This window comes from Mus musculus, chromosome 12 (assembly GCF_000001635.26).
Source record: "Mus musculus strain C57BL/6J chromosome 12, GRCm38.p6 C57BL/6J".
NCBI classification, from domain to species: domain Eukaryota; kingdom Metazoa; phylum Chordata; class Mammalia; order Rodentia; family Muridae; genus Mus; species Mus musculus.
The window spans coordinates 50,371,543-50,396,478 of NC_000078.6; the positions used below are offsets into that span (position 1 = coordinate 50,371,543).

A 24,936-nucleotide genomic window follows, 5' to 3' on the forward strand; every position below is an offset into this window, starting at 1 on the left:
GTGCTTGTTCCATGTTTTTCTTTTTCTTTTTTTTTTCTTCATGAGTAGTTTTCATTCCACTTCAGTCTAAACAGCACTAGAAAAGTGGTCAGAAAGAGACCAGAAAGGCAGCTGCAGCTGAAGGGCCGAAGATTTCTTCTATAAGACCTCCTCCCATCAGGGGCATTCTTTCTTACATGATTCCTAAGTTCATTATCTTCCTGAGGATGAAGGGAAAACAGCAGGCTATTTGTACAGTACTAATTGTGGTACTTGTTTTCAATAGAAACCAGTTTCAACTCCCTTCCTTTTGTTGGGTTTCTGTTTTAACTTGGAACAGGCAAGGCTCCAGTTGCAGCCTCAGGGCCACAGGCAGCATTTCTGGAGCAGGTTCTTCAGAGGCGATCCCCACAAATTTGGATCCCCACAAATTTGGATTTCTGACACTATGCAAAGAAGTGGGTGATAATGTCCTCTTTAATTCACTGACTGAATATTGATGATGCTAAGGATATTCCCTTTGACCTGCATCAAGAGAGTAACAAATGCCACAATCTCACCCTTCATCTTTGCCATCAGTAAAAGCACCATAAACCAAAACCTGATAATACTGTGGGAAAGACATCTTACGAGTTCCTCTGTTTTCTCTGATATGGATTCCCATGCAGAAATTAAGTTGTTAGGGCACTGTTCTCCTACGTGGGGTCTCTGAGGGACAACCTGCCTCCTAGTTTATTCTGGTAGTTGACTAAGTGCTGAAGTGACAGTATCCATCCCCTAGTGGCTGTAGGCCAGGAGGCCCTGAGCTCCCTGAGTTGCGAATTTCTTCAGCACTGGTCTTTCCCTACTCATTATATGTTGAATTTTCACATTCAAAAACTCCCAGCTGGGTTTGGTCCCTCCTCTGCTTCCAGCTGGAGAGGACCCTTTACTTTTAAGGACTTATGTGTTGGCTTAGGCCAATCTTTCTAACGTAAACTATTCTGACTAACATAAGATAACCATCCTATTTTATTCTATGTTAGTTAATTTTCTATTGATCTGTTAAAACATCATGATTATGTAACTTATAGAAAGAAGGGCTCTTTTTTATGTTTAGTTTTAGTGACATAAGAGTCCATCACCATCACAGCAGGAAAGCATGACAGAAGGCAGACAAAGTACTCAGAACAGCACCTGAGAGCTCACATCTCAAACCACAAACAGGAAACAGAGAAAGAAAATTGAAATGGCACATATCCTTAAACTCTAGTGATGTGGGTGTTTCTTCCAGCAAGGATACACCTCTTAAACCTCTTAAGAGTGTTACTAACTGGGCACTACCTATTTCAATGCCTGTGCTTATGGAGCTATATCTCATTCAAACCACGACATTCTATTCTTAGGTCTCCATAGTCTCAAGTCCATATCATGCTGAAAATACATTTAGTCAAACTACAAAAGTCCCATAGTCATTCGTCTTAACACTACTTAAAAGTTCAAAGTCTCTTCTGAAATTCAAGATAATCTTTTAATTGTAAGCCAGTATATAATCGAAAAGAAAATTACATACTTCCAAAATAAAATGACAACAACTATATATTACTATTCTAAAAGGGAGAAATGGGGAAGGGTAAGAAAATATGGGGCAAAGTCTAACAGGGGAAACTCCAAATCCTTAAGCTCCATAAAAGGTAGCCCCACCTCTTCAGCTTGGCTGCCTTTAAGAAACATCTCCCTCTTGGGCTGGCTTTACTCCCTGTGTGCAGCAATCTGATGACTTCTGGCTCTGGCATCTCAAATATCTTGGGGTCTCCAGTATAACCCAAGCTTCACTTCTAGAGCTGTATCCAATGGCCTCTCCAGATCCTCCAGACTTCCTGCCTGGCCTCAGAGGGTTTCTGGAACTGTGGTGGGAGATTTCATAATTCTTAAACTAATATATCCCTCATGACTGCAAATCCACCACCACATAGACATGGATGCAAGTTCCAACTTTGGCCCATAGCTTGGGATGGACCCTGGCACATTGGGTCATATTTGTAGGACATTTGTTTGTAGTTCTTTTCTAGGAACAGAGGGTTCCTTAAGCCTTTCTTCTCTCAACTTAGAAGCTTACCTGGGTGTAATCTCACCCTGAGGGCACCTAAATGTTTATTCCAATTTAGGTCAGGCCTCACTTCTTAAGCACAAGCCTTGGTTCTAACACTAAATTTCCTGGTACTCTGATTATCTTCAAATTGTAAATTTGTATTTCTTTCTTCTCATTTTCTCTTTTTCACTGTAGACCCACATAAGAATGATAACTAATAATCAACATGGACAGTTGACATTAGCCTAAAATGAAATCTCTACCAAAGCAATTAGTCCATTATTTTTAAATTTAGTCGAATGCAAGTTCATAGAATAAAGTCAGAAACATCCCCACTGTATTCCAAAATATCACAAGAATGTTCTCTAGCCCCGTTGTTAATGTTATTCCACTGTGAAGCATCTTGAGCCAGGTCCTTACTCTAGTCTCCCATTAGAATGGCACACTAAGCTCCATTTACAGTGTTCTATCATTTTTTTTCCAGTGTAGATTTTCAAATTCTTCCACTTCCTTCCATAAAACAGTAATATCAGGCCTGTGACACAATATCCCAGTACACTTTGTGATACAAATCCTGTCTTCAGTAACTTTTCTACTGCTATGATAAATAATCACGGCCAACTTATTCTTATTGAAGGGCTGATGTGGGGCTTACAGTTTCAGAGGGGATAAGAAGAGCCTATCATCACCATATCAGGGGACTTGGATAGTAAGATGCCACAGAGGCAGGAACAGCTGAGACCTCACATCTCGAAAGTAAGCACATGCAGAGAGGGAGGGAGGGAGGGAGGGAGGAAGGGAGGGAGGGAGGGAGGGAGGGAGGGAGAGAGAGAGAGAGAGAGAGAGAGAGAGAAACTCCAAATGGCAAGAGTCTTTAAACTCTCAAAGACTAAAATACTTTTATTGGGTCCCCAATAAAATACTTCCTCTAGCAAGGCCACACTGAAGGGGAATAAATATAGAAAGCCAATTATTAGATAGTGATATACTGATTTATTAGTGATTTACTTAAAGCACTGCTTGTACTGCCCATTTGCCAACCATGACTTCACTTGTTACTTGGAGCAGACTGATCTGGAAAAACAGCTAATACATGGGCAATGGTTGCCCTTAACAACCTGTTAACTGCCATATATGATTCTATAAATCTTTCTTGGTTATCTGCCCCACTTTGTGGTTTTAGAGTATAAAATGAAAACATAAAGTGGACCCAGAATTGAATCCTTTCAGTAGCTGCTCTGATATCAGTCCACCATTGAATTTTCCTTTCTTTCACTCTCTCCTATTGTGTTGGACTGCTTATTCCACCGAGTCCCTCAAAAGCATCCTTGAAATCTCTTTTCAAAGTACCACTAACTGGGGACCAAGTATTCAAATACCAGAGTCTAGGAAGAAACATCTCATACAAAAAATATGTCTTTAATTGTATCTATAGAATCCCTCATGCCACCAAAATAGCATATATATATGTATATGTATATATACATATATACTGTCTATAATTCTAATATCAAACTACCATTATTTAGTTAGCCTACAATATTCCTCATTACTTATTTGGAAATATGAGATCTTTGCCTTTTCCTTCTGGAAAATTGGAGAGCAGCAGGGAAAGACTACATACACATCTGTAACAAATATTACTTATTGCTTCTTTATTTGTAAATGAACTCAAGCATTGAACTCAAGCACCTATATGTTGTAGGTGCTCAGATCAACATGATGGCAACCATCTTGACTTATAACTAATTTGACCCCCTAGAATTATCTTACTCAGTTTTCTTGTTAGGTCCTCAAATTGGTATAAATAGCCGAAACAATGAGAGAGTTACATGGAGCTTTTAAACTGGATGTCATCATTAATAATGTGCCCCCTGTGACATTAGCTCAAGAAGACAGGTATATTCTGCACTGGGTGATCCCCTTTTTACTTTTGTTTCAATCAATGTAAGTGACCATACTTCTTTGGAAGCACGGGAATCTACTCTTGTTGTTGCTACCAAGGACCACATTTCTCTCTGTAGATCCACCATGCATCGAATGCTTTTTCCTGCATCTGTTTGCATCTTTGTTCTCATCCCCAAGGCTACTTGGGATTGCTTTCACATAAATGGCCAGTAATTTATAGAAGAACTGGAAATCCCTATTAGGAGTAGGGAGAAAGAAATATATACAGACATCATAGATTGGCTTTGTATCAGGATGGGCAGCCTCTTTGTTAAATGTTGTAGACTGTTGTGTGAATATGAGGCAAACAATGACTGGGTTTGGAGAAGCCTATTTCTGAGTGCTGCTTATCCCACATTAGTGAGAAACGCTAGTATTGCATCATGGCTATGAAAATTTAATTGGCTATGAGAACAAGCAGAGTGAATGAAATGATAATAGAATCAAGGAGTTTCAATTAGAAAGAGATCTGCATCTCTCTAGCTTTTTGAGTCTTCAACCCGAGAACATGTAAAACTGAAACCCAAGTGCTTCTGCTTTGTGGCTTGGGACATTTTCAAAGAAAAAGTATGAGCTATTATTTTGAGATCAGAATTTGAAGAAGACAATGGGAATCCTTAGGAAGAGGAGGAGGAGGAGGAGGAGGGGGAGAGGGAGAGGGTGAAGGAGGAGGAGGAGGAGGAAGAGGAGGAGGAGGAGGAGGAGGAGGAGGAGGAGGAGGAGGAGGAGGAGGAGGAGGAGGAGGAGGAGAATGAAGAAAAGCCTGTGGTAGAGCACAGGCCTCTCCTGCTAGTGAACTTGCATTTTTGTTTTGATTAATATCCCCATGCAGACAGGGGTGATGGTGATGGCAGTAGGGTCCTGCAACTCCTTATTCCCACGCTCTTGCAGTTGCTAAACATTGTAGACGTGTGTAAACTTTCCAGGCAGATTGTAAGTGCCTGGATAGTGAGGCTGTTGGTGGGAACTGAAGCCAAGAAAATGAATAACATTACTACTTACCCACCTTTAGATGACACCTCATAATGCCAAGGGATAACGGAACCATTTCTTTATATATACTGGATCATCTTGGGTACAAGAGCCAAGTCCATTACAAAGGACCTGGCAAGGCAGAGGCCTCCATGGAAGTGTGGAGGAAGTCCAGGATATTTGGCTTGAATGGGGCATACAAGAAGTCATTTATACACTGTTGTTTGTTTTTATGCCCAGAATAAAAGAATGGTATCACCTGCCACTCTTCCTCTTTAGCTCAGTGTAACAGAAAATCATCTGAGCTACGGATGCTCACTTAGGTGATTCTAGTTGCTTCATTGTTCTCAAAATAGTATCTTTGATGCCAATGTCCTCATCCTTGGATATGTTCTCTAGGAAAGACATTACCAGAGCTTGGGAGGGGAATTTAAAGACAAGACTTAGGTAGTACAGAGAATACTGGGTGGTACACAAAATGAGACTTTATAATCCTTCCTAGTTCTAGAAGGGTATTCAACAATAGTCAGGACACCCACCAGGCTGATACATTGAGACTAGAGAAGCCAGGAAACATCTTGAGTAGGCTCAGATTTTGGCAGCTGCCAATTGTACCTATCTGTATGGCCCTGCTTGGCTGGTAAAAACAGTAAAGGCAATCAGAGGGTAATGACTGAAATGAATGGAGTTGAATATGGTGTGTGAAATATGAATATGTGGAAGGCTGTCCTTAGGCATGGCATGAGAGTTATCCACTCATACTGCCAGAAGCCAGAAGACTTACACAGTATTGGTACTAGAAACTCTACAGTGAAGGTAAGGAAAGCCTATTCTCTTTAAGGACCTATTTCTCTTTAAGGCTATAGGAAGTCAAGGGTTATTTAAGGGAGGGAACATAGGATCCATCCCTCCTTGAGGGTGTATAAATAGTTAATAGCTGCTGAAAAAAATTTATAGTGGTATAGTCTACATGTTCCAGAAGATAAACCTATTTAAGCTTATTGGTTCATTAAGCTAGACGTGGGTAGAATTCTTTGTCTATGTGCTATCTGTGGTGAATAGATATTTGCTCATCTGCCTAGGAAAACACATACTAAGCACAACAAAGTGCTGCCTATTTATGCTGTAGTGTCTAATAAATTATCTAGGTCCTAGAAAAAATTATGTCTTGCATTGCACATGGGGAAACAGCAATTAGTATCAATGTATGATGTATGTGTATGCATGCCTGAGTTTGTATGATGTGTGAGTGAGTGATATATGTGTATGTGTATTTGCATGTGTGTGTGATGTGTGTGATATGTGTATATGTGTGTGATGTACGTGTGTGAGGTATGATGTGTGTGTGTACATGTGTGGGTGTACACATCCTATATATGGAGGTTAGAGTATAACACAGATATTAGTGCTGGCTTTCTATCTTGTTTGATGAATGATCTTTTGCTGTGGAGGGGATTTTTGAGGGGGTAGATGTAAATGTCAGGGTCGCTGGCCCATGAGTTCCCATAGGAACTCTGCACTGGATGGCAGTGCTTTACCCACAGTCTGGAGAACCTCTATTCACTGTTAATGAAAACAGACATGCTTTATCTTTGCATCAAGAAAGGGCATGGACTTTGGGGAGTTATCTCATGATTAACACTCCAGTGTTTGTTTCACATATACACTTATGTGAAATTTGCTGTAACATCTTGCATTCTACTAAGTGGAATTTGCTCAGTAGCAAGTATAGGGGTGGATGAGGGGAACACGATCAGTATATGTTTAGTTAGAAGGTTACTTAATGCTCTCTTTCATATATATCCTTGAACATGCCCAGACACTACTCAATCATTCTCAAGTTCACTAAGCCTGGAATGCTTCCATCAAGTTTTAGATATCAAAGTTGCTACAGAGATGTGGTAAATATAATGAGTCCTCTACTTTCCTTACAAAAGGAGAGACAGCTAAGTGCAAATGGAAGCCAGCATGCTGAGAAGAAATCCTCTCATCTCTCAGGCTCTTCTGCTCTTCCTTGATTTTTTTAGTGTCCAGAATAATATAAAATGTCACGTTCTCTACCCAGCATCAGGAATCTTTCAGGCAAATCAAGAGAATGAGAAAAAAACTCATGGACTGTGAGAAAAGATTTGTAAAAGAGTCATTTTATTAAACTTTATAAGGGATTGTTCCTAAATATATCCAAAGAGTTTCTAAGACTTAATGATATAAAAAAACTAGTGAAATTAAAATGAATGAAGGTTTGGCACCTCTCAAAGGATGAAAAAAAAAACCCTATACATCATATATCATCAAGGAAATTAAAATTAAGTGACATATTGGTACAGGCCTGTTAGAACTACATGTAGACACCTGAATATCAGTAACAGCAGATTCTAATGAGGAGGTAGAGCTGCAGTGCTCTTGGTCACATGTGTGAGAATGCAAACGGGCCCCACCACCATGCAAGACAGTAACGATCTCTTGTAAAACTATGTACGCTTTGATTGCACGCTCTAATAATTATGCACCTTGGTACTTACACACAAACATTCAAAAGAGCTTGCAATATCTGAAACTTGGAGGTAAGATAGCTTTCAGCAGATGAATGGATAACTCATGGCATATCCAGATAATGAAATGCTATTCCACCCTAAAACATAAGTTATCAAGCCACAAAGGGTCTATGTATACTTGTTTCTATGTATATGTGTGTTTGTATATATGTATCATGTGTTCATCTATCTATCAGTTTATCACATCACAATTTTAAAAATATCAATCTGTCTACGTGAACAGCACAATGTAGATTTTTAACCCACAATCTGGGTTAATTCATAGGATTATGATTATCAGTGTTTTTATATGAATGATTCACTTTATAATTTTGGAGGATAGGGAGACTAGTTTCTATCAAGACAACTCAACAACAAACTTCACATACTCTGTATCTTGAAGATAAGTTTATAGATCTTTAAACCCCAATAAGGACAGAATTCCTAGTAAAATTTAGACAAGGTGTATAATATTAGAGAAGTCATGTAATATTTAAAAGCCAATAACAATGGAGTCAAAGACTGAAAGTAATGATTCAAGCTAATATGGATGGGGGAAAACATGAGTTCTTAATCACAGACAAAGAACTACAGGCAACTAAGAAAAGATGAGAGCAGGAGACATGGTCTTCTCCAGGGAAGAGCACACCAATACCAAATAGCCCAGAAAATAGACATACAAGTAACATCATGCACACTGCACAGGTTTTATATATTATATGCAAATAAAAATTATATTACTAGAAAACTATAGCTATACCTCTCTCCCCTCCATACCTTCACTGATTTGTGCTTAGATTTGTATGAGAACCCCTTGAATATTACTCTTAAATTTCTAATGTGATTCCTACTTCAATAGTTATTTTAGAAGGATATTTTCTTTGCTGAGGTGGATTTTCAGAGAACTATCCCTTTCTCCCATCTACTGCTTGCTTATCAGAAAGCGGTACAGCTTTTTTGATTTTACTAACGTTACATCTTCTTTTGTAGTATCCTGATTTGCAGATCACAGTCAGGATCCATGATTGTTTTCACCAGACTTTCCAGCATTTCTGATTTGGAGACCATTATACCTGACAATCCAAGCAGACTCTAAATAACGTCAAGGGTTATTCATTTCTCTGTGGTCCAGGAGGCCTCACTTTCTTTCTTTAAAGAAAGGAAGTGTGTCACAGTAATATGTGAACAGCTATAGTTTTGTTAGATAGAGGGAAGGGCCATATGAGAATAAGACAGCTCACCTCAGATTTCACTGTTTGTTTTTCAAGTTGATTTGGGGTAAGATGGCACAATGAAGTAGGGATGCTCTGAGGATGGAAATTGAGGCGGAAGTACTTAAGAAGCATCAGTCCTCTAGTGAAGTATCATAAGGAGATGGTGAAATGATCATAGATGGCTCTTTGAAAATAGGTGACCCTGCTCTGGGAATGAGGATCAGCTCTGTCTAAGACACTCAGATTGGAAGATGGATGAGGTTAAGAGGGCAGTTGAGGGACAGGCAGAAAGGAGAAATGGAATCTGGTAAGTACAGGGTGCAATAAGCAGGGAGATTTGTAAAGGAACAACTGATCAATTCTGTGGAAGGACTAAGTTAGCAAAGTTCAACGAAGACTGAAAAGCAGAGACTGATGGATAGAGAAGAAATCACAGGAATAGACAAAAGGCCCATAGACTTATCAATCCAAAGTTATACAATTTATGTACCAAAGAGTTTATGAATTTTTCCCCTAAGTTCCATATATTCTACATATACTCTACTATATATATTTTGTGTTTTATAATTCCAAATGATTTTTCATAAGCTGTATCATTATTGGAAACTCTAGTATTATTCACTATATTTGTATATAAAAAATATACTTCAAGAAAAACATAAACCATAGCATATTAACCAGAATTACATTCATGAATATGAGCTAAAGCTTTGTATATGCTCTGATATTAGTATGCTTGTAGATAAATTTCATCTTCATTCAACAACCTTTAGAAGAGGATTTATATTTCATTAAGCATATCACAATAACTATATTTATAATTATATTTTGAATGTAAAATGTTGGATCATATAGATATATTAGTTTACTATCGTATCCTGGATAATAATAATAAACCTTCCTTCAATTCCTATTGTGCTGACATGAAAAGAAATCAAAATAACGTTAATGTATCCCTTGGGAATTTTATGCAGCAACTTTAAACTCTATACTCATTAACATTTTCTCTAATAGTAGTAGTAATAATAATAATGTATTTACAGGTAATGAAAACAACTTTTTACTCAAAAATAGCTTGATAGCTTAAAATTCTAATGACTGAGTAAGATCAACTACACAGATATCTACACAGAAAAATATATATGGAAAATTAAGAAGAATTCTGCTTTTTCCCACACTCTACTTGCATTAATTTAAGGCTTTCTATAAATAAACTAAAATATGCTGCTTTCCAGTGTCAGAAACCAAGCTCAATAAGGGAGAGTTGGCAGAACTACCCAAGGGCTATTTTTCTCCACTCAGAACTACAATCTAGTCTCCTGTAGGCCCTGGGCACTTCTGAGACTTCAGGAACAATATAAGCCAAAGCACCTGCTTCAAAAGGTGGGAGGCCACCTATTCCATATCTGGGAGTTCATCATCTACAAAAGAATATGCCCCAGAAGACCCCATGGGAGTGGTACTGAAGAAGGAGGAGCTAGTCTTGCTAAGATGTCTTTTGTTAAACTTATAGATATTTCTTATTCCTAATGTCACAAAGTTAACACTGTGGTGTGTGTGTGTGTGTGTGTGTGTGTGTGTGTGTGTCTGTGTGCAGGTGTATGTGCAGGTGTGCAAGCTTGTTTATATATCCGTGTGTGTCTATAGAAGCTATTTTTTGACATAGTCTCTTAAAGGATGGAGCTTTCTCACTTGTTACACTAACTGGCCAGGATTATAGAAGCATGTTTCCTTTATGTCCAAGTTTTTATTCTAGGTGCCAGTGAACTGACCTCTGGTCCTCATGAATTTGTGACAAGCACTTTGCCCTATTAGCTATTTCCCTCATCTCAGCAATTAATTATTTTTTCTGGTCACAGAATACAAGTACCAAGTCATGAATACAAGAACCGGCTGTAACTGTAGTTGTGGGTACAGAGACAAAGATCTTTGTGAATAGATCTTTGTGTTATATTATTGCCCCAAGGCACAAAGCAGCAATCAGAAAAATGTTATATTTCTATATAAAAAGGCATCAATTTTTGGTTGTCAATATCTTCTTTAGTTCCTTTTCTCCCTTCTTCCCTCTCTATCAAACTCTCCTCACCTCTCTTTCTTTTACGAGGTCTCCTTATGTAACCCAAGTTGGTGTCCACCTAATAATCCTACTGCCTCAGCCTAACCCACGTATTGAAACTAGATGCTTACCCTAACGAGCCTGGGCAAATCCAAATCTGTTACATTTACATGCAAAGTTCAACAAAAGGAATGAAATGAAATGGTAGATGCAGAACATTAAACTGCTTTGTTATTGATACATAATTGAAAATTTGAACAAAATTTTGGATCAAAAATTAATATTAGCCAGGCATGGTGGCGCATGCCTTTAATCTGAGCACTTGGGAGGCAGAGGCAGGTGGATTTCTGAGTTCAAGGACAGCCTGGTCTACAAAGTGAGTTCCAGGACAGCCAAGGCTATACAGAGAAACCCTGTCTCGAAAAACCAAACCAAACCAAAACAAATTAACTTACAAAAGTAGGACTTTTGGTACGTGTATTAAAACCTGTACTTATCAAACATAATTTGAATAGACAGCGTGCTAACCAGTTGGCAGACCACTGCTTAATTTCCTTTTGATTTTCAAAAACGATTCAAACAATTATATATATTAGACACACAATAAGTCTTATAAAATATTCTGGTGTTGTAGGGCATTGTTGTGGATGGAAGTTGTGACAATTTTCGCATCAGAGAAAAACTCACATGACAGGCACCAGGCAGACCTAGACAATCTAATTCTCAGATATGTATTATGTACATAACCTATTCGCTGACAGCTACAAGGCCCATTCATGTAAAGGGGGAAGTGTTTATGAATGTAACGTCAGTGTGAATCTAAAACAAATTGCTTTGAGCATGTCCATCCTGAAATTATGCCTATTTAACGAATATTAATAATATGTTAAACTGTGGTACTAAGTACATTAAAAGGACAACTTTTCTACACTCTGGAAGGTACCGTTCAGTTAAGCCTGACTCAATTTGCCTTTCCAGCTAATCTGCTCTTAATTATCTAGGTTGTAGGTATCTGGATGACTTTCGATTGTTTTACAGAAGTCAAGGAGGGGAATTCACAACTCTCAAATGAGAATCGGTTTACCTGTAAAATTGCAACCTCATTACGAAGCTGACTTTCTTGTTTTGTAGGAAATCTTAATTTGTCAATAATCTTAATAGCTACATCTCTTCCTGTTTTACGATGTTTACCTTCAAGATAAAAATGAGAAACATTAAAAGAAATTAATTAATTAGCAAATTAACAGTTGTAGTCAGTGAAAAATGTTGGCCATATAAACTACCTTAAAATTATGTTCCATTTATACCTTTGATTCCCATTGTCCTCTGTTCTTGCATCCTGTTCTCACTGTGTTCATTGGCCCCTTCCAGATGGCCTCCCTTCATCAGTGTACTCCCTTAGATTTACAGTCTCACTTTCTCGAACATCGGTGCTCATGGGTCTTGACTTATACAGACTCTACGTCAACTCAGCAATTACAACAGCAGCTCCTGACATAGTGAGAGCTTCTCGTAGGTCACTTCTCAGTCACCGTGGAGACCATGCACCTCTGATACACTGCCCTCATTGCCTCCCTCTCTATGTATCTATTTTTCCTGCTTCTATTCTTCCTTGTGGCGCTCCCCCTGTTACTCACAGTCTTTCAGGTCCATCAGTGTCCAGTGTCCAAACTCCATTATGCCTGCTGCTCTCTCATATGTCTTAGCATCACCCCTACCTCACCATCAGCTATGTGCTGTGACATGTATTTTCTACCCTCAATCTACCATTATTTTTATCATGCAATTATTATATTGTAGAAAAATACACTAAACTTGGTTTCTCTTATTACAGGACTATATATTAAGACACTGGTTACTACTCATGTTTTCAGTGGTTAATATCCATTATGTTTTCATAAAACTGAAGAAGTTTTATAAGAATGAAAATCACTCTGAAAAACAGAGAGCAATTTAAAATTTCATATTGAAAACTCTGTATTTAGAGTTTTTGTAATTTTATGATTAAAAATAAATACTAAGTAAAAGTGTTAGACATGATTATTTTATAAAATTAAAACTCATAAAAAGAATTTGTGAATTACCAAAATAAGAAAAGTTAAGATATCATTTTCTATAGCAGGTAAAACTTTAAAACTAAATGTTACATAATAGCTTGAAAACCTTGACTGAGCTGTCTAAGATCTAAGTAAAAAATATCAACATTGACCTTGAAAAGCTAAAACATTTAGATGCTATGAATTAGATACATGGGGAAAATGTTAGAGTTCAAGGGTTACAAATTCACTGACAAATAGTACCTATAAGAAGCTGGTCCAAGATGGGGAGAGAAAATGGAACTTCTTTGTTTATAAGCTACAGCTTCTATGTTTCCACAATATTTTCTCTAAATAAAAAAATCAAAGCACTTCAACACTCTGAGTAAGATTTTCAAACACATACCAAAACAAGTTGTCAGGACTAGGAAATTCTGAAATTTTACCAGTTTTTAAAAGAATGGCTAGGCTGTAGAGAGGGCTCAGTGATTAAGAGCACCGACTGCTCTTCCAGAGGTCCTGAGTTTGATTCCCAGCAACCACGTGATGCCTCACAACCATCTGTAATGGAATCCCATGCCCCTCTTCTGGTGTGCCTGAAGGCATATACATGAAATAACTAGATCTTTAAAAGAATGGCTATCTCAGAGGAAGCTTCTCTGAAGGTGACTCCGAGACACACAGATTCATATCCTTTTTTTATTTATATTTGTCTTGGTACTATAATACTTTTACACATAAGTGCTTACATTTTTAAGTTCATAGAAAAAACCCACATTGAACCTACTCACCTCCATAAACAATTCCAAACTGTCCGGAACCCAGAACTTCATCAGGAAATATTTGATAGACTGTGCTGATATCCTACAGGTGCATACCCAGAGAAAGACAAAGAAGGGGAGGGGAGACAAGCTTTAATCCTATTACATTTTATAATTATAATTGCTATTAGCTGATTGAACAGAAATATAATTAAACATTCCAAAGCTCATTTAACACTTCTAAATGTCGGATAAAATTTCAATGGCTATAATATTCAAATTACATTCCTATAATATTTTGAAAACTATTCCGCTCTTAAGTACTTTGGATATGGGGCATTTTAATAGAGAGAAGGGGGAATCTAAAACCAATCAATGGAATTTACTATAAATATCTGAGAATGTATTCTATGTATTCTTATTTCTGCACCAGTAATTTAGAAATTTCATTAACTATCCCATGGGCCCACATGTCTGTCACAATCCAGCTTTACCTTCAGGCCAGAACCATGGGGCTACTCCTGCTTATTTCTCATTTCTACAAGAACCTAAGCTACACACAACTATTCCAGGAATCCCAGCTACTATATAAATAACCACAGTATCGCCACTTGGGAAACTGTAATCGCTGGATAGAGAGTGAGCTAATCTGGGTTTCATATTGCATCTTTTTTACCAAAAGATTTCATGGAAACACTACAAAGCTTTTATTTTTTATTTTCCTGGTACTGTGCATCCTAGTACATTTTCTGCCTAGTTCGACTCTGCAAACCTTGATTTTTTTAAAAATCAGTTTTCAGCCACATTCTCCCACCACTTTCCTTCTCTTCTCTTAGAAAGCAACTAGGAAGCTTGTGTCTGTGATGCCTCTGGAGTATCAGAAAGTGAGTTCAAAACTCTCTGGCAAGGAACATCATTAATCTGGTCCCTTTTTCCTGTAGCCACGCTAACCAACGGACTCCTCAGAATTTCTTGGAAAATTCATTTCAAAATTTTCAGTGGACAATCAGGATAAAGGACTCTGAGGTCCCCTGGGAACTACCCAGGAAGCTTTCGAGTTGCCCGCTTTCTCCAAGGTCTCCTCTGTCTAAGCAAGGGCAGCAGAACCCTGCAGTCTTGAGGTCTGCATCTCAGGAGGTACAGTTCAAGCATCCATTTAACCTGCACTGTGAAGTGACCTCCTGTAATTCACCCTTGCCTTTGCTCAGTTTACACCAGGTCATCAAGAATTCCAGGGACAAGAGCAGCACTGAACAGATGATATTCATGGAGTCTGTTTTTTGATAAACAATCTCAGATCACTGTAAGCAGGATGGTCCACTGGCTTGTTTGGGTCTTAGGTAGAGAGAGCAAGCAGTTGATGCTGTTGGTCACAGCACTGAGGTAGGTACTCCATCTTCAGTACTAAGATGAAATCAAGCAAACACAACCTCGTGTAAAACATCTTACGATGTGATCTATAACTTCTGAATTCTGAAAAGTCTGTGCTAGGTGGCACTGGTGATCATAGTTCCTGATTTAGGGGACGTTTTTGAGATCTATATTGTGGCATGTATACGTGACTAAGAATATTTGCAGCCCCTTTCATCTATCAGCACACCTTGTTAGCAAGGAGATAAGCAATGGCATGTTAAAAAAGGTCTACAAATAAAAATTTTACATTATTAATGTATCTATTTTACTGTGCAATACCAACCATTAAATTTCAATTATCAAGTCAGATCAGTGGTACTCCTAGCTGTCACTACCAAGCCTGCCTCCTTCCTGCTGTGTTCTTAGTAAACTATATGTCCTATTTTGATCTAAAAACAAACAAACAAACAAAAACAAAACAAAAAATCCCCAAAACAAACACACACAAAAAAACAAAAACAAAAAATAAAAAACAAAATCCTAAGATAAATATGAAAAATTGTATATCACACTACAATTGTCTATTATGACAACAGCCCTTGGTACTATATTCTGCAGTATAGAAAAATGAGTAAACAATGTACGGTAAGAAAGTAAACAGAAAATTGGATAAATAAAAATCTATCATGTGATACGTTCTATTTTCCAGTAATCACATTCTGGGATTTATATGAATAGACACATGCTTACCACATTTTCCTGAATCTGGCAATTTGAAACGGAAATGCTCACAGAAATATCTTCTGGAAATGCATGTTTAAAAAACAGACAAGAAATAGTTAAAGTATATTTTTAAAGACCCCAGTGGGCCATATTTACTATATTTACATTAATCACAGCAATTAGGTATTTCTACAAAATTTCTATTAAAATATATTAGCTCCCTTAACATTACAAACTCTGTAATTTGTTTTTAAATATTTATTTGTCAGCATAGAGCTCGGGTTAAATTATGCAGCCATTCTGTTAGCTAATAGACAACCAACTTTCTAGAAATTGTTTCTGTTTGAATGTAGACAAATCATTAAGGAATGGGGTTTTAGGAGTTAAAGTAGAGGCCTCTGGTTAAGTGCTTAGTTTACATACAGATACATTCCTTGTGGTCAAAATAAGTGTATCCTATTAATATACTGAGAAAAAATATAATTATGACAGATAAAATATACTATAATGTTAAAACAGGTTAATCTTCAGGTTGCATGATTTGTGATAGAATTTCAGATCATAATTTCATAAAGGTACTCCTCTATTTTTTTAAGATCCACCTCAATATTTCATCTTGCTTCTACTCTAGCTGAATCTATTTGACTAGTGCACCGAAAGTTCTTCCTGGGATAAAGTGATCAAGCAGCAACAACAGTCATAGACCATGGGTAGAAAAGGAGGAGGGATTTGTAGCAAATAGATTTTTTTTCATATTTGTGTCATTCCAAGTGAAGCTCAAACTGACTGAATGGTGTCTTTTAGGAACAATAGCTGTGGGCACCTGTGGTCGTATAGTATATAGGTTATACTTGACTTTATAAAAGCTCTAATATAAAATAAGTATAACAATTTAATACATATTTCAGTAAGCATAGCAGCTTCCCTTCAGAGATTCCATGTTCTGCCACAAACTGAAGCCAGCACGGGGAGTCTTTCTTTATCATCTCTTTGGGGAAAGCAGCAGGTCTCTTACTGGACCATCAGGAGCCTGAGCCATGCCAGACTGAAGCCAATGGACTCACTGTGTGAGTTGGATCCGGAGCCAACAGAGGAGCCCTTGGGGATGACGGGCATAAGAGCATGCTGGATGGCCACCTCCCACATCCTGGCCACATCCGGACCGATGCCACTGGGGAGAACACTGTTGTTTGGTGGGGAACTTGATGGGTTAACCACGTTTTCTCCCACATAATACACTACATTCGCTGTAGTGATTTCAAAACAATGAGGAGTCGCTCCAACGGGAGTTAAAGCTGAAGGTTTTGCTGGTTCCAGACATAATATTTCTGATAAAGGAATTTCCTATGGAAGACAAAGAATGGTAAATGTGGTTAACCAAAATCATGCCGATTATTAAATGAGAAAGGAAGTTACAAAATACAGAAAATATTTTCAAATATATATAACACGCATAAAATGTAGTTTTCTATAATGAGGCCTTATAACCTGCATAAAATGTAATTTTCTATAATGAGGCCTTATCACACTCTCTGAAAAATTTCTTCTCTCCATCTTTCCACCCTCCCTCACTCTCTCTCTCACACATACTGATCCAGTGGCAGATGGAAGAATCTAAAAAGCTTTGAAGCAAATTATAACATCTTTAAAAATGTATTAGGATACTCATGGCTGTTTTGTATTTCAACTGTTTCTTCATCTCAGTCAAACATATTTTGATTCTATATATGCTAATACAGCATAGTTACATAGAGGAATGTTCACTGAGAAAAACCACAGCAATTAGTTTACAATGAAGTTTTGTTTTTAAATCACGTGTGCCTGTACAACTAGTACCTATCTTTGAGATAGAATCTCTCACTAAACTCAGGCTCACTGATTGGCTCCAGAAATCTGCCTATTTCTGCTGTGTCTACATTAGGGTTATAAGACATATTAGACTATGCCTGGATTATTATTATTGATGATGATGATAACAATGATGATCATTGTCATTATGTGTTCTGAGAATTTAAACTCAGATCCCAGATCATCAAGCTTATGGGATAAGTAATTTATTGAATGATCCATCCTTCCTAACTCCCAAATTAGTTGTTTTTTTTTAATAGTCATTTAAGTATTAAAAACATGAGGTGCCATACTATACTGCAGGATGCATAAAGTAACTAAAGTAATAATTTTATTTTTTTTCAATTAAAAATCTAATAACCTTTTCTTGTGTGGTGTCATAGCTGTGTAACGGAGACCATGAAGTATCACAGGAACTGAGCTAGACACTACTTGTATATTATTTAATGTAGAAAGGCAGACGATTGCTGATAAATAAAGGGATACGATCCTCACATACACAGAGGAATGGATCTCCCTGTAACCAGTGCTGGCTTCCTGAGGATGTCAGATTTACTCGTAGTCTCGGGTTGTGGCCACCAACTCTCTATTGAAACCAAACCACTCAGCTACCCTGCTGCACTTAGCTTCCCCTCCGCTTCCTTCTCCAGCATCCGGCTCCCCAGAAGCCCCTGCGCCAGAAGCACGTTGTTGGCAATTGCGAGACACACAGATTAATCAAGATGTCACATCTGAACTCCTACAAAAACCGCATCCCGCCAATTAAAAGGTTTCTTTCGGGAGCCCAGGAATGGTCACACTGTTGGATGTGGACCAACTTCCCGATTTCCTTAAGGAACATTATGAGGCAAAACTGAAAGAAGCCAGCCTCACCTTGTAGTACCGGCTCCCTGTGTCATTTTGGAAGAGTGTTATGCATTTGCTGTCCAATCTCCAGTAGTGCCTTTTCCGCTGAAATGGAAGTTACACAACTTTAAAAATTCGAGCGCTTTATAAAAACAAGTGCAATTTCTCTGAGGGAACATGGATTTGATGGTGAAAAGTTTAAATTTAAAGGCAAAAACAACTTACAATTTAACTCAAGAAGCTATTTAATGAGCATAATGTGACGTGTTTTTGTACCTACTTCTAAGACTGTGAATTATAACCGAGATACTGGGTTAGCATCCTGGGAAGTACCTGAATTGACATTCATATGCACACAATGAATACCAAAATACACCCAATTTTTAAACATTTATTTGCTTAAAAAGCTAAAGGAGATTTTGTAGTCTACAAAACAACCCAGGGCTTAGTAGCAGCTAGATGGTTTGTCTGTGTTAATCTTTTAGACTGGCCCTGAGGACTCAGCTAAGCATCTTCACTTCTACTCTCCATAGAATGTTGAATGCTACATCACTAAATAAGTCTCATTAGATGGAAGGTTTGCCCTCATGGTTCCAAGTTTAGAGACTTATATCCAGCTGGCTCCTCAGCTCATCACTGTGACTTAATGACTGGGTTTTTCTCTCTTGGTACATCACCTTTGGGGGGATTCGTGCATTAGCATCTTTTCAGGAGCAAAGACTCAACTTTATGTTTGGTGTCTCTCACAGCCACTCTTAGACTAAACAAACATTAAATATACCTTAAATATTTTCCAACTGGTCCAAAAAGAAAGTTATAGAGTTCACTTGAGTCCTGAAATAAATTTTCTCTCCCATACGAAGGTGTAAATAATAAATAATCAATTAAAGGTACACATGTCTCCTTATCTAAAGACATGGTGGAAATATTATTGGAGGGCAGAGATAGAAAAAGGACAATGAGAAGCTCTCACCAAATGTCAATTAGTTAAACTCTGAACCATGCCTCAAGGGTGCGCTCTTCTAGCTAAATATGTAACTTTATTATTCAGCTATTTGGGTTCTACTGGTAAGAAAGGAAACACACTACAAAGTTGTCACACACCAGGGTGGCTAAACAGTCATCAGTATTCTCTCTTGCTTCTCAAAAGGCATAGCTTCTTTTGAACCTCTAGACTACAGAGGGACACACTAAAACCATGCATCTTTTCAGCTGTCCTTGAAATGATGTAGACATTCTAGTTGTCTGTAGATTTTTTTTTCTGTACTGGAATTGCTTTGTACAGTTTATTCTAACCTCAGTATCTATTCAGCTACACCAAACATCCAGATAGCATGTGTCTGCAGACCCTCTGCCTCTGCTGGGAGGTCTACTCCCAAGAACTCTCGTATCCCACAGTCCCCCGGGACATCCGCTTCACAGGGAGCAGTTCTGTCCCCTTACCAGTGTGTCCTTGCTGGTGTAGTGGACCATCCACCCTTCCTTCATCACAGTGCTGCTCCTCCGCTTCGTGTGCTTCACAGACTGCACTACCCTCATGAGCGGGATGTTGTTGCTCGTTGAAGGGCTGGAAAAGTCAAAATATGTTAGCAGGGAAATATTTTCACATTCAGATCTTCTTCCCACGGATAAAAGCTCATTTAAACTATTTCAAAGCACAAGTCAAAAAGAAATGCATGTCTCATTTTCAGTGAAATGTACTGTCAGAGGTTGATGGCTCAGAAAGTGAGTTTCTTGGGGGAGTGACGGGTACTTCAGATGTTCACTCTAAAACTCCCTAGGCAGAGTCAGATACAGGGAGATTTTTCTCATTGATCTTGATGGCATTCAAAGTTTTAGGAAAACAGCAGGGTTCACTGTCAGTGTTTAGAAGCCTCAATATTCAAAATCAGAGGAAAGTTTGTTATATGCAATAGGCATACTACTAATAATTTATGATTTCTATACAAACTCTGTCTGAATGATTTCTTTAACAAATAATAAAACAAAGCAAACTAGAACTTCCCAGATGAGTTGATTCCTAGTCTTTTACAGATCTAGTATTCATGGAATTACTTTCATCCTTCACTTTTTATCTCTTGTCAGTGACTCTTTTTAGATCCTTTCCCCCTCCCCCTTCATCCTTCCCTCTGCTTCCCACAGATCCTCAGGTAAAAAAGAACTGTATGCTTTCAAAGTCATATGACTAGTAAGCTTCCCTACTAAAAGAATGTTTATTATTCCAGTAAATGGAAGACATGCAAAATATCTTTGCATGGTCACAATTAATCTCAAAGTGTTAATGAATTTGGCATTTGTAAATGGACAGAAAATTGTTAGTATGGGTTATAATGTCAATTAGTTAGAGTGGGAAACTTTTTCTGTAAGGGTTCAGGTCGAGAGGATCCTAGGTTTTGTAGAATTCACCATTTAGCCATTGTAGAATGGAAGCAGACACAGATGGCATGAACAGGCATGGCTGCAATAAGATCCAATTACATAGCAGGAAGCAGTTCCATTTGACCTGGTGGCCATGCTGGACTGACTACTAATATGAAAAGTGAAGATCACCCAGGGCTAAAATAACAAATGTAGATAATAGGTAGGAAATTACACATATTTCTGAAATAAAATTAAGAACAATGAGGTGCACACAGACTGTGATATGTATAATAGGGATCAGTTTTAAAGTAAATGATTTCTGCTGAGGCTGACCCTTGAATATTACGTTTCCACACAATGAGCTCTGAGTTAATATTAACTATTAATAGTGACCACAGCAAATATGTGTATCCTTCATGCACAAAGGAAATGGGTCAACAGATAAATAAATAATGCCAGGTCTGAAACAAGCTCTTCTCTGGGGCAACCAAGCTCCTCATTCCGTAAGCTTTCCTATACAGAACATAGCTTTTCATGTTTCTTTTACGGACTGAAACACATAAGAGCTTGAGTCCTAGAGGGGTTTCTGACCTGATGGTTCTGTTGGAGTCCTCCTGGTCTGCATCTGGATCTTGCATCTCTGCACCTCCACTCTGGCCCTCTGCCAAAGCCATCTCAGTATCTTGGACCATGGCCTCGTCCATGTCATCCATGAGCCCACTGTTCCGCTCACTGTCATTGTCATCACTCCCTTCTTCCATAACAACATCAGATTCTGCACCAGGGCTAAGTAATTCTGGAAAATTGTTGGATCCAAGAAGATAAGCCCGGACTCTTAGAACCAGGGCTTTAGGGGAAAGGCAATCCTAACAAATCAATTACAAGTCACTCCTTGCCCCCACATACCAACTGAATCATAGTATGTGAAGCTATGAAACAGTAAACACACAATTTCACAGAAGGATGCTTATTTTCCATTCTCCAAGGCAAATACACACTAAAAATGAAGACACTCTAAAATGAATCCCAGGAAAACAGTTCTGGGAGGCCCTGACCAGACAAGTGAATTGAAAACTAAAATATTTCATCGGACAGGCCTCCTACAGAAAGAAAGACATGTAAGTGGGTGTGGGCTTCATGTGAAAAGGGGGTCACCTGTAATTACTATTGCAGTTAACTTTTAAATCATAGATCTCAATATATTAAACTGCCCTCATGAGCTCTAGTTTTTATTTTGCTTATTTTAAAATAAGAAAAATAGATCAATCAGAGACTGCGAGCCTCTAAGTCTGGGAAGTTCCCATTTTTACCACATTGCACTGACTACATGGGAAAATGCAATCTTCAAGTTATCAACATCACAAACTTCTCCATGTCCCCTGGGTTCTAGTTATCAGGTCCAATTGACATTCCCTGGGATTGAAAAGGAGTCAATATCACAAGCTTCAGAAAGTGGGAAAATCGCCAAGCTTTCAATTTTCTCACTTAACTTTGGACCTCTATGCTAGAAATCTGTATGCACAAGAACGTTTTCCTAGAAAGTGCCCCTTCCTGCTTTTGCCCCTTCTATGTCTATTTCTCTGAAAATACATACAACACTGTATTGTTTAGCTTTTCGTAATACAAATATCTGTTTATCTCCTTGAGTTTCTATAACCAGAGGATCTAGAAGTCTCTTGGTATGAAGACTGAAGCTACACAGTTTACACTCTATGGAGAAAGATAGCCTAGTTCCTGAGTCACAGATGAAAGGTGACAGCGCGTAGGACACTACCTGGGGAGGGGTGTGTGTGTACCAATGCTAAGAATTATTCTCAAGAAAACATTACAAAAACAAGACGAAACACTTTCTGCTGGTTGGCCAAATTAATATCTTCGTGTTTTAGACTCAGGTTCACACCCATGTATACGCAGTAGCCTACAGAGGCTAGACATCTGTAGCTGTTTGCCTCTAGACAAGACTGTTATCTTGCCCTTTATCACCAGGTAAGGAGAGAAGCTAACTCATGCCTTAGTGCTTCAAGGAAGCAGGGCAGAGAAACTGCATGGGAGCACTAGTTTATAAGTATTCCAAGAGGGAATTTCTGAACAAACTAGGCTTAAGGAGTGTAATAAGGAGGGTAGGCAATGCAAATTTTCAATATGAGTTGTGTACTGTGTGAATATTTGTTATTATTATTATTATTATTATTATTATATCAAAAACCCAATGATCTGGAGTGAGCCACTGTTTATTCAGAGCTGAGTTACAAATTTCTCAACTGAAAAATAAAAGAGAAAAGCCCTGATAAATCATAATTACGACCTTCTATGACTGGCATGCAACATAAAAGATGGCGATGACTTCTTCCCTACCTCCATTGATGGTCACTTCACCCAAGCAGTTGTTTGGTACTTTTGGTGCGCAGCGTTTGTGACAGTTGAATCTGCAATCTAATCATGATGATTTTAAGATGAAACAAACAGACCAAAAAAAAAATATCATCAGACAGAGAAAATGTAACAACATAAAATTATAGCAACTTCCATTCATTCACGGCTTCGCGTGGCAGGCAGCCAGCGCCTGGTGCCCGGAGTGGCCCTCACCTTTGCACTGCAAGCCCTGCCGGAAGAGGCCCTTGAGGAGCTTCTTACAGAACTGGCAGACCGTGGGCCGTGTGTAGGAGTGGATGACAAAGGTGTGTGGCACCTTCACCTTAGACATCAGGAGCTTGTCGAGCTGAATCGGCCGTCCGATGTATGACTGCGAATTTGACCTCTTCTCACGGCCGATAAATGACTCAGATGGAGACTTTTGCTGTTTTGAGAAACCATAATGGGTGAATGCGTGTCATACACTTGATTGCGATTTAACTCTATTTTTAAGTTTCATTTTGTTTTGCTGCTGAATTCAGTGATTTGATCGCCAACAGGAGGCAATCTGAAAGTAGATTTCCATTGATTAATGTAGCTTACTCTCACTTCTCTCATATTTGAGTTACTTTGTTTAATCTGAACCAAGAGACTGGAGACCCAAATATATGAACCTGATTTCTAGGACTTTTAAACCATTTCTCTTCTTTTCTTTTTCTCTTTAAAGTATTAACTACAATTACTTTTAACATAGAAATACAAAACTGAAAGAAAATAAATAATGTTCCTTAAGCCCACTTCTGTCTTCTTACAGGAATTTTCTAGATCACCATATTCCCATGGCTAGAGATGCCACTGGCTCACAGTGGTAGAGATGGAAATTCTATCTCTAGACGGTACTCGTTCTGAAAGTCACCTCCAGTTTCTTTGGGTTTCCTTGAGGGAAAAATTAATGTGATTTTAAATAATTTCTCAATTATATCAAAAGGGAAAGAGCTTAAGTGAGGTAACCCTTCTTAGAATTAAGAAATATAGCAACTAATGGGCTTCATGAGGAACATAAAGACTAGGATTTGTGGTAATAATAATACTGCTGAGCTTACTGTCTATCATTCGGGAACTATTTAATAAATCTAGTATATAGATTTTAAAACTGCAATAACTGAAATTAAATATTACTTCAATACCTTTGAACAATTTCATGATTATGTACTTAGGAATATTAGAATACATTTATTTGGAATAAGAGATGAACAGAATTACATGTTAGTAGCCATTGTAATTGTATAGTTAATTAAACTCCTACTCTACATGAATAAGTGTTAGCTGCCTTAAAAGACAGTCTTAGTTATGAGAAGTTCACATACCAAAGCTCCCACACTTTAAATAATTTTTTACATTAAATTCTAACAGAGACTGGAGCCAAAATATTATATTTATTTGCTGTAAGAATCCTGTCTTTGTATCTTGTCATGCCAATTTGAAAATTGGAACAACTATTGACAAGTTAAAAATTAAATCCCACTAGCATAAAATCTCCATCCATTTTAGTCTCTGGTTAACCAAAATCCAGAACCACTTAGGGAGATGAATTTGAGACACACCAGCTGCAACAAAGTGAAATGTGCCATAAGGGTTCTGCTTGGAATGTTATGTCCATGGCTAAACTCCTAATTAGAATTCAATGATAGAAAAATGAATACATCCTGGTGGCATAGAAAGGCCTTTGAGGCTATCTCTGACCCAGTGACTCCATTGGCCCATAGAATCTCTATCAAGAACACAGCGTGGCCACACTCAGCTGGAACTCAGGTGGGACTTTCATTCTCCTTTCTTTCTTTAATTCTAATCTTATCAGACTCCCTCTTAGTCTTGCTTAAGCC

General features: G+C 38.1%; 1 protein-coding gene across 13 annotated transcripts in view; it reads right to left on the reverse strand.

The window, feature by feature from the left end:
- The window catches only part of Prkd1 (protein kinase D1), a 308,046-nt gene that overhangs the window by 30,317 nt on the left and 252,793 nt on the right, over window positions 1-24,936 (reverse strand). For 12 of the 13 annotated variants that reach the window (XR_001780432.2, XR_001780431.2, XR_001780430.2 and 9 more), the window contains 9 exons: window positions 23,288-23,498; window positions 23,057-23,134; window positions 21,293-21,497; window positions 19,784-19,907; window positions 18,368-18,445; window positions 16,711-16,990; window positions 15,674-15,726; window positions 13,601-13,673; window positions 11,858-11,964 (listed from right to left, as the gene is read on the reverse strand). Coding sequence is in view for 6 of the 13 variants with exons in the window: in XM_011244017.1 (XP_011242319.1) it covers window positions 11,858-11,964; window positions 13,601-13,673; window positions 15,674-15,726; window positions 16,711-16,990; window positions 18,368-18,445; window positions 19,784-19,907; window positions 21,293-21,497; window positions 23,057-23,134; window positions 23,288-23,498 (1,209 nt within the window). In the remaining 7 variants the exon portion in view is untranslated. The remainder of the gene's footprint in view (window positions 1-11,857; window positions 11,965-13,600; window positions 13,674-15,673; window positions 15,727-16,710; window positions 16,991-18,367; window positions 18,446-19,783; window positions 19,908-21,292; window positions 21,498-23,056; window positions 23,135-23,287; window positions 23,499-24,936) is intronic. The other variant, XM_006515586.2, reaches the window with a different exon arrangement.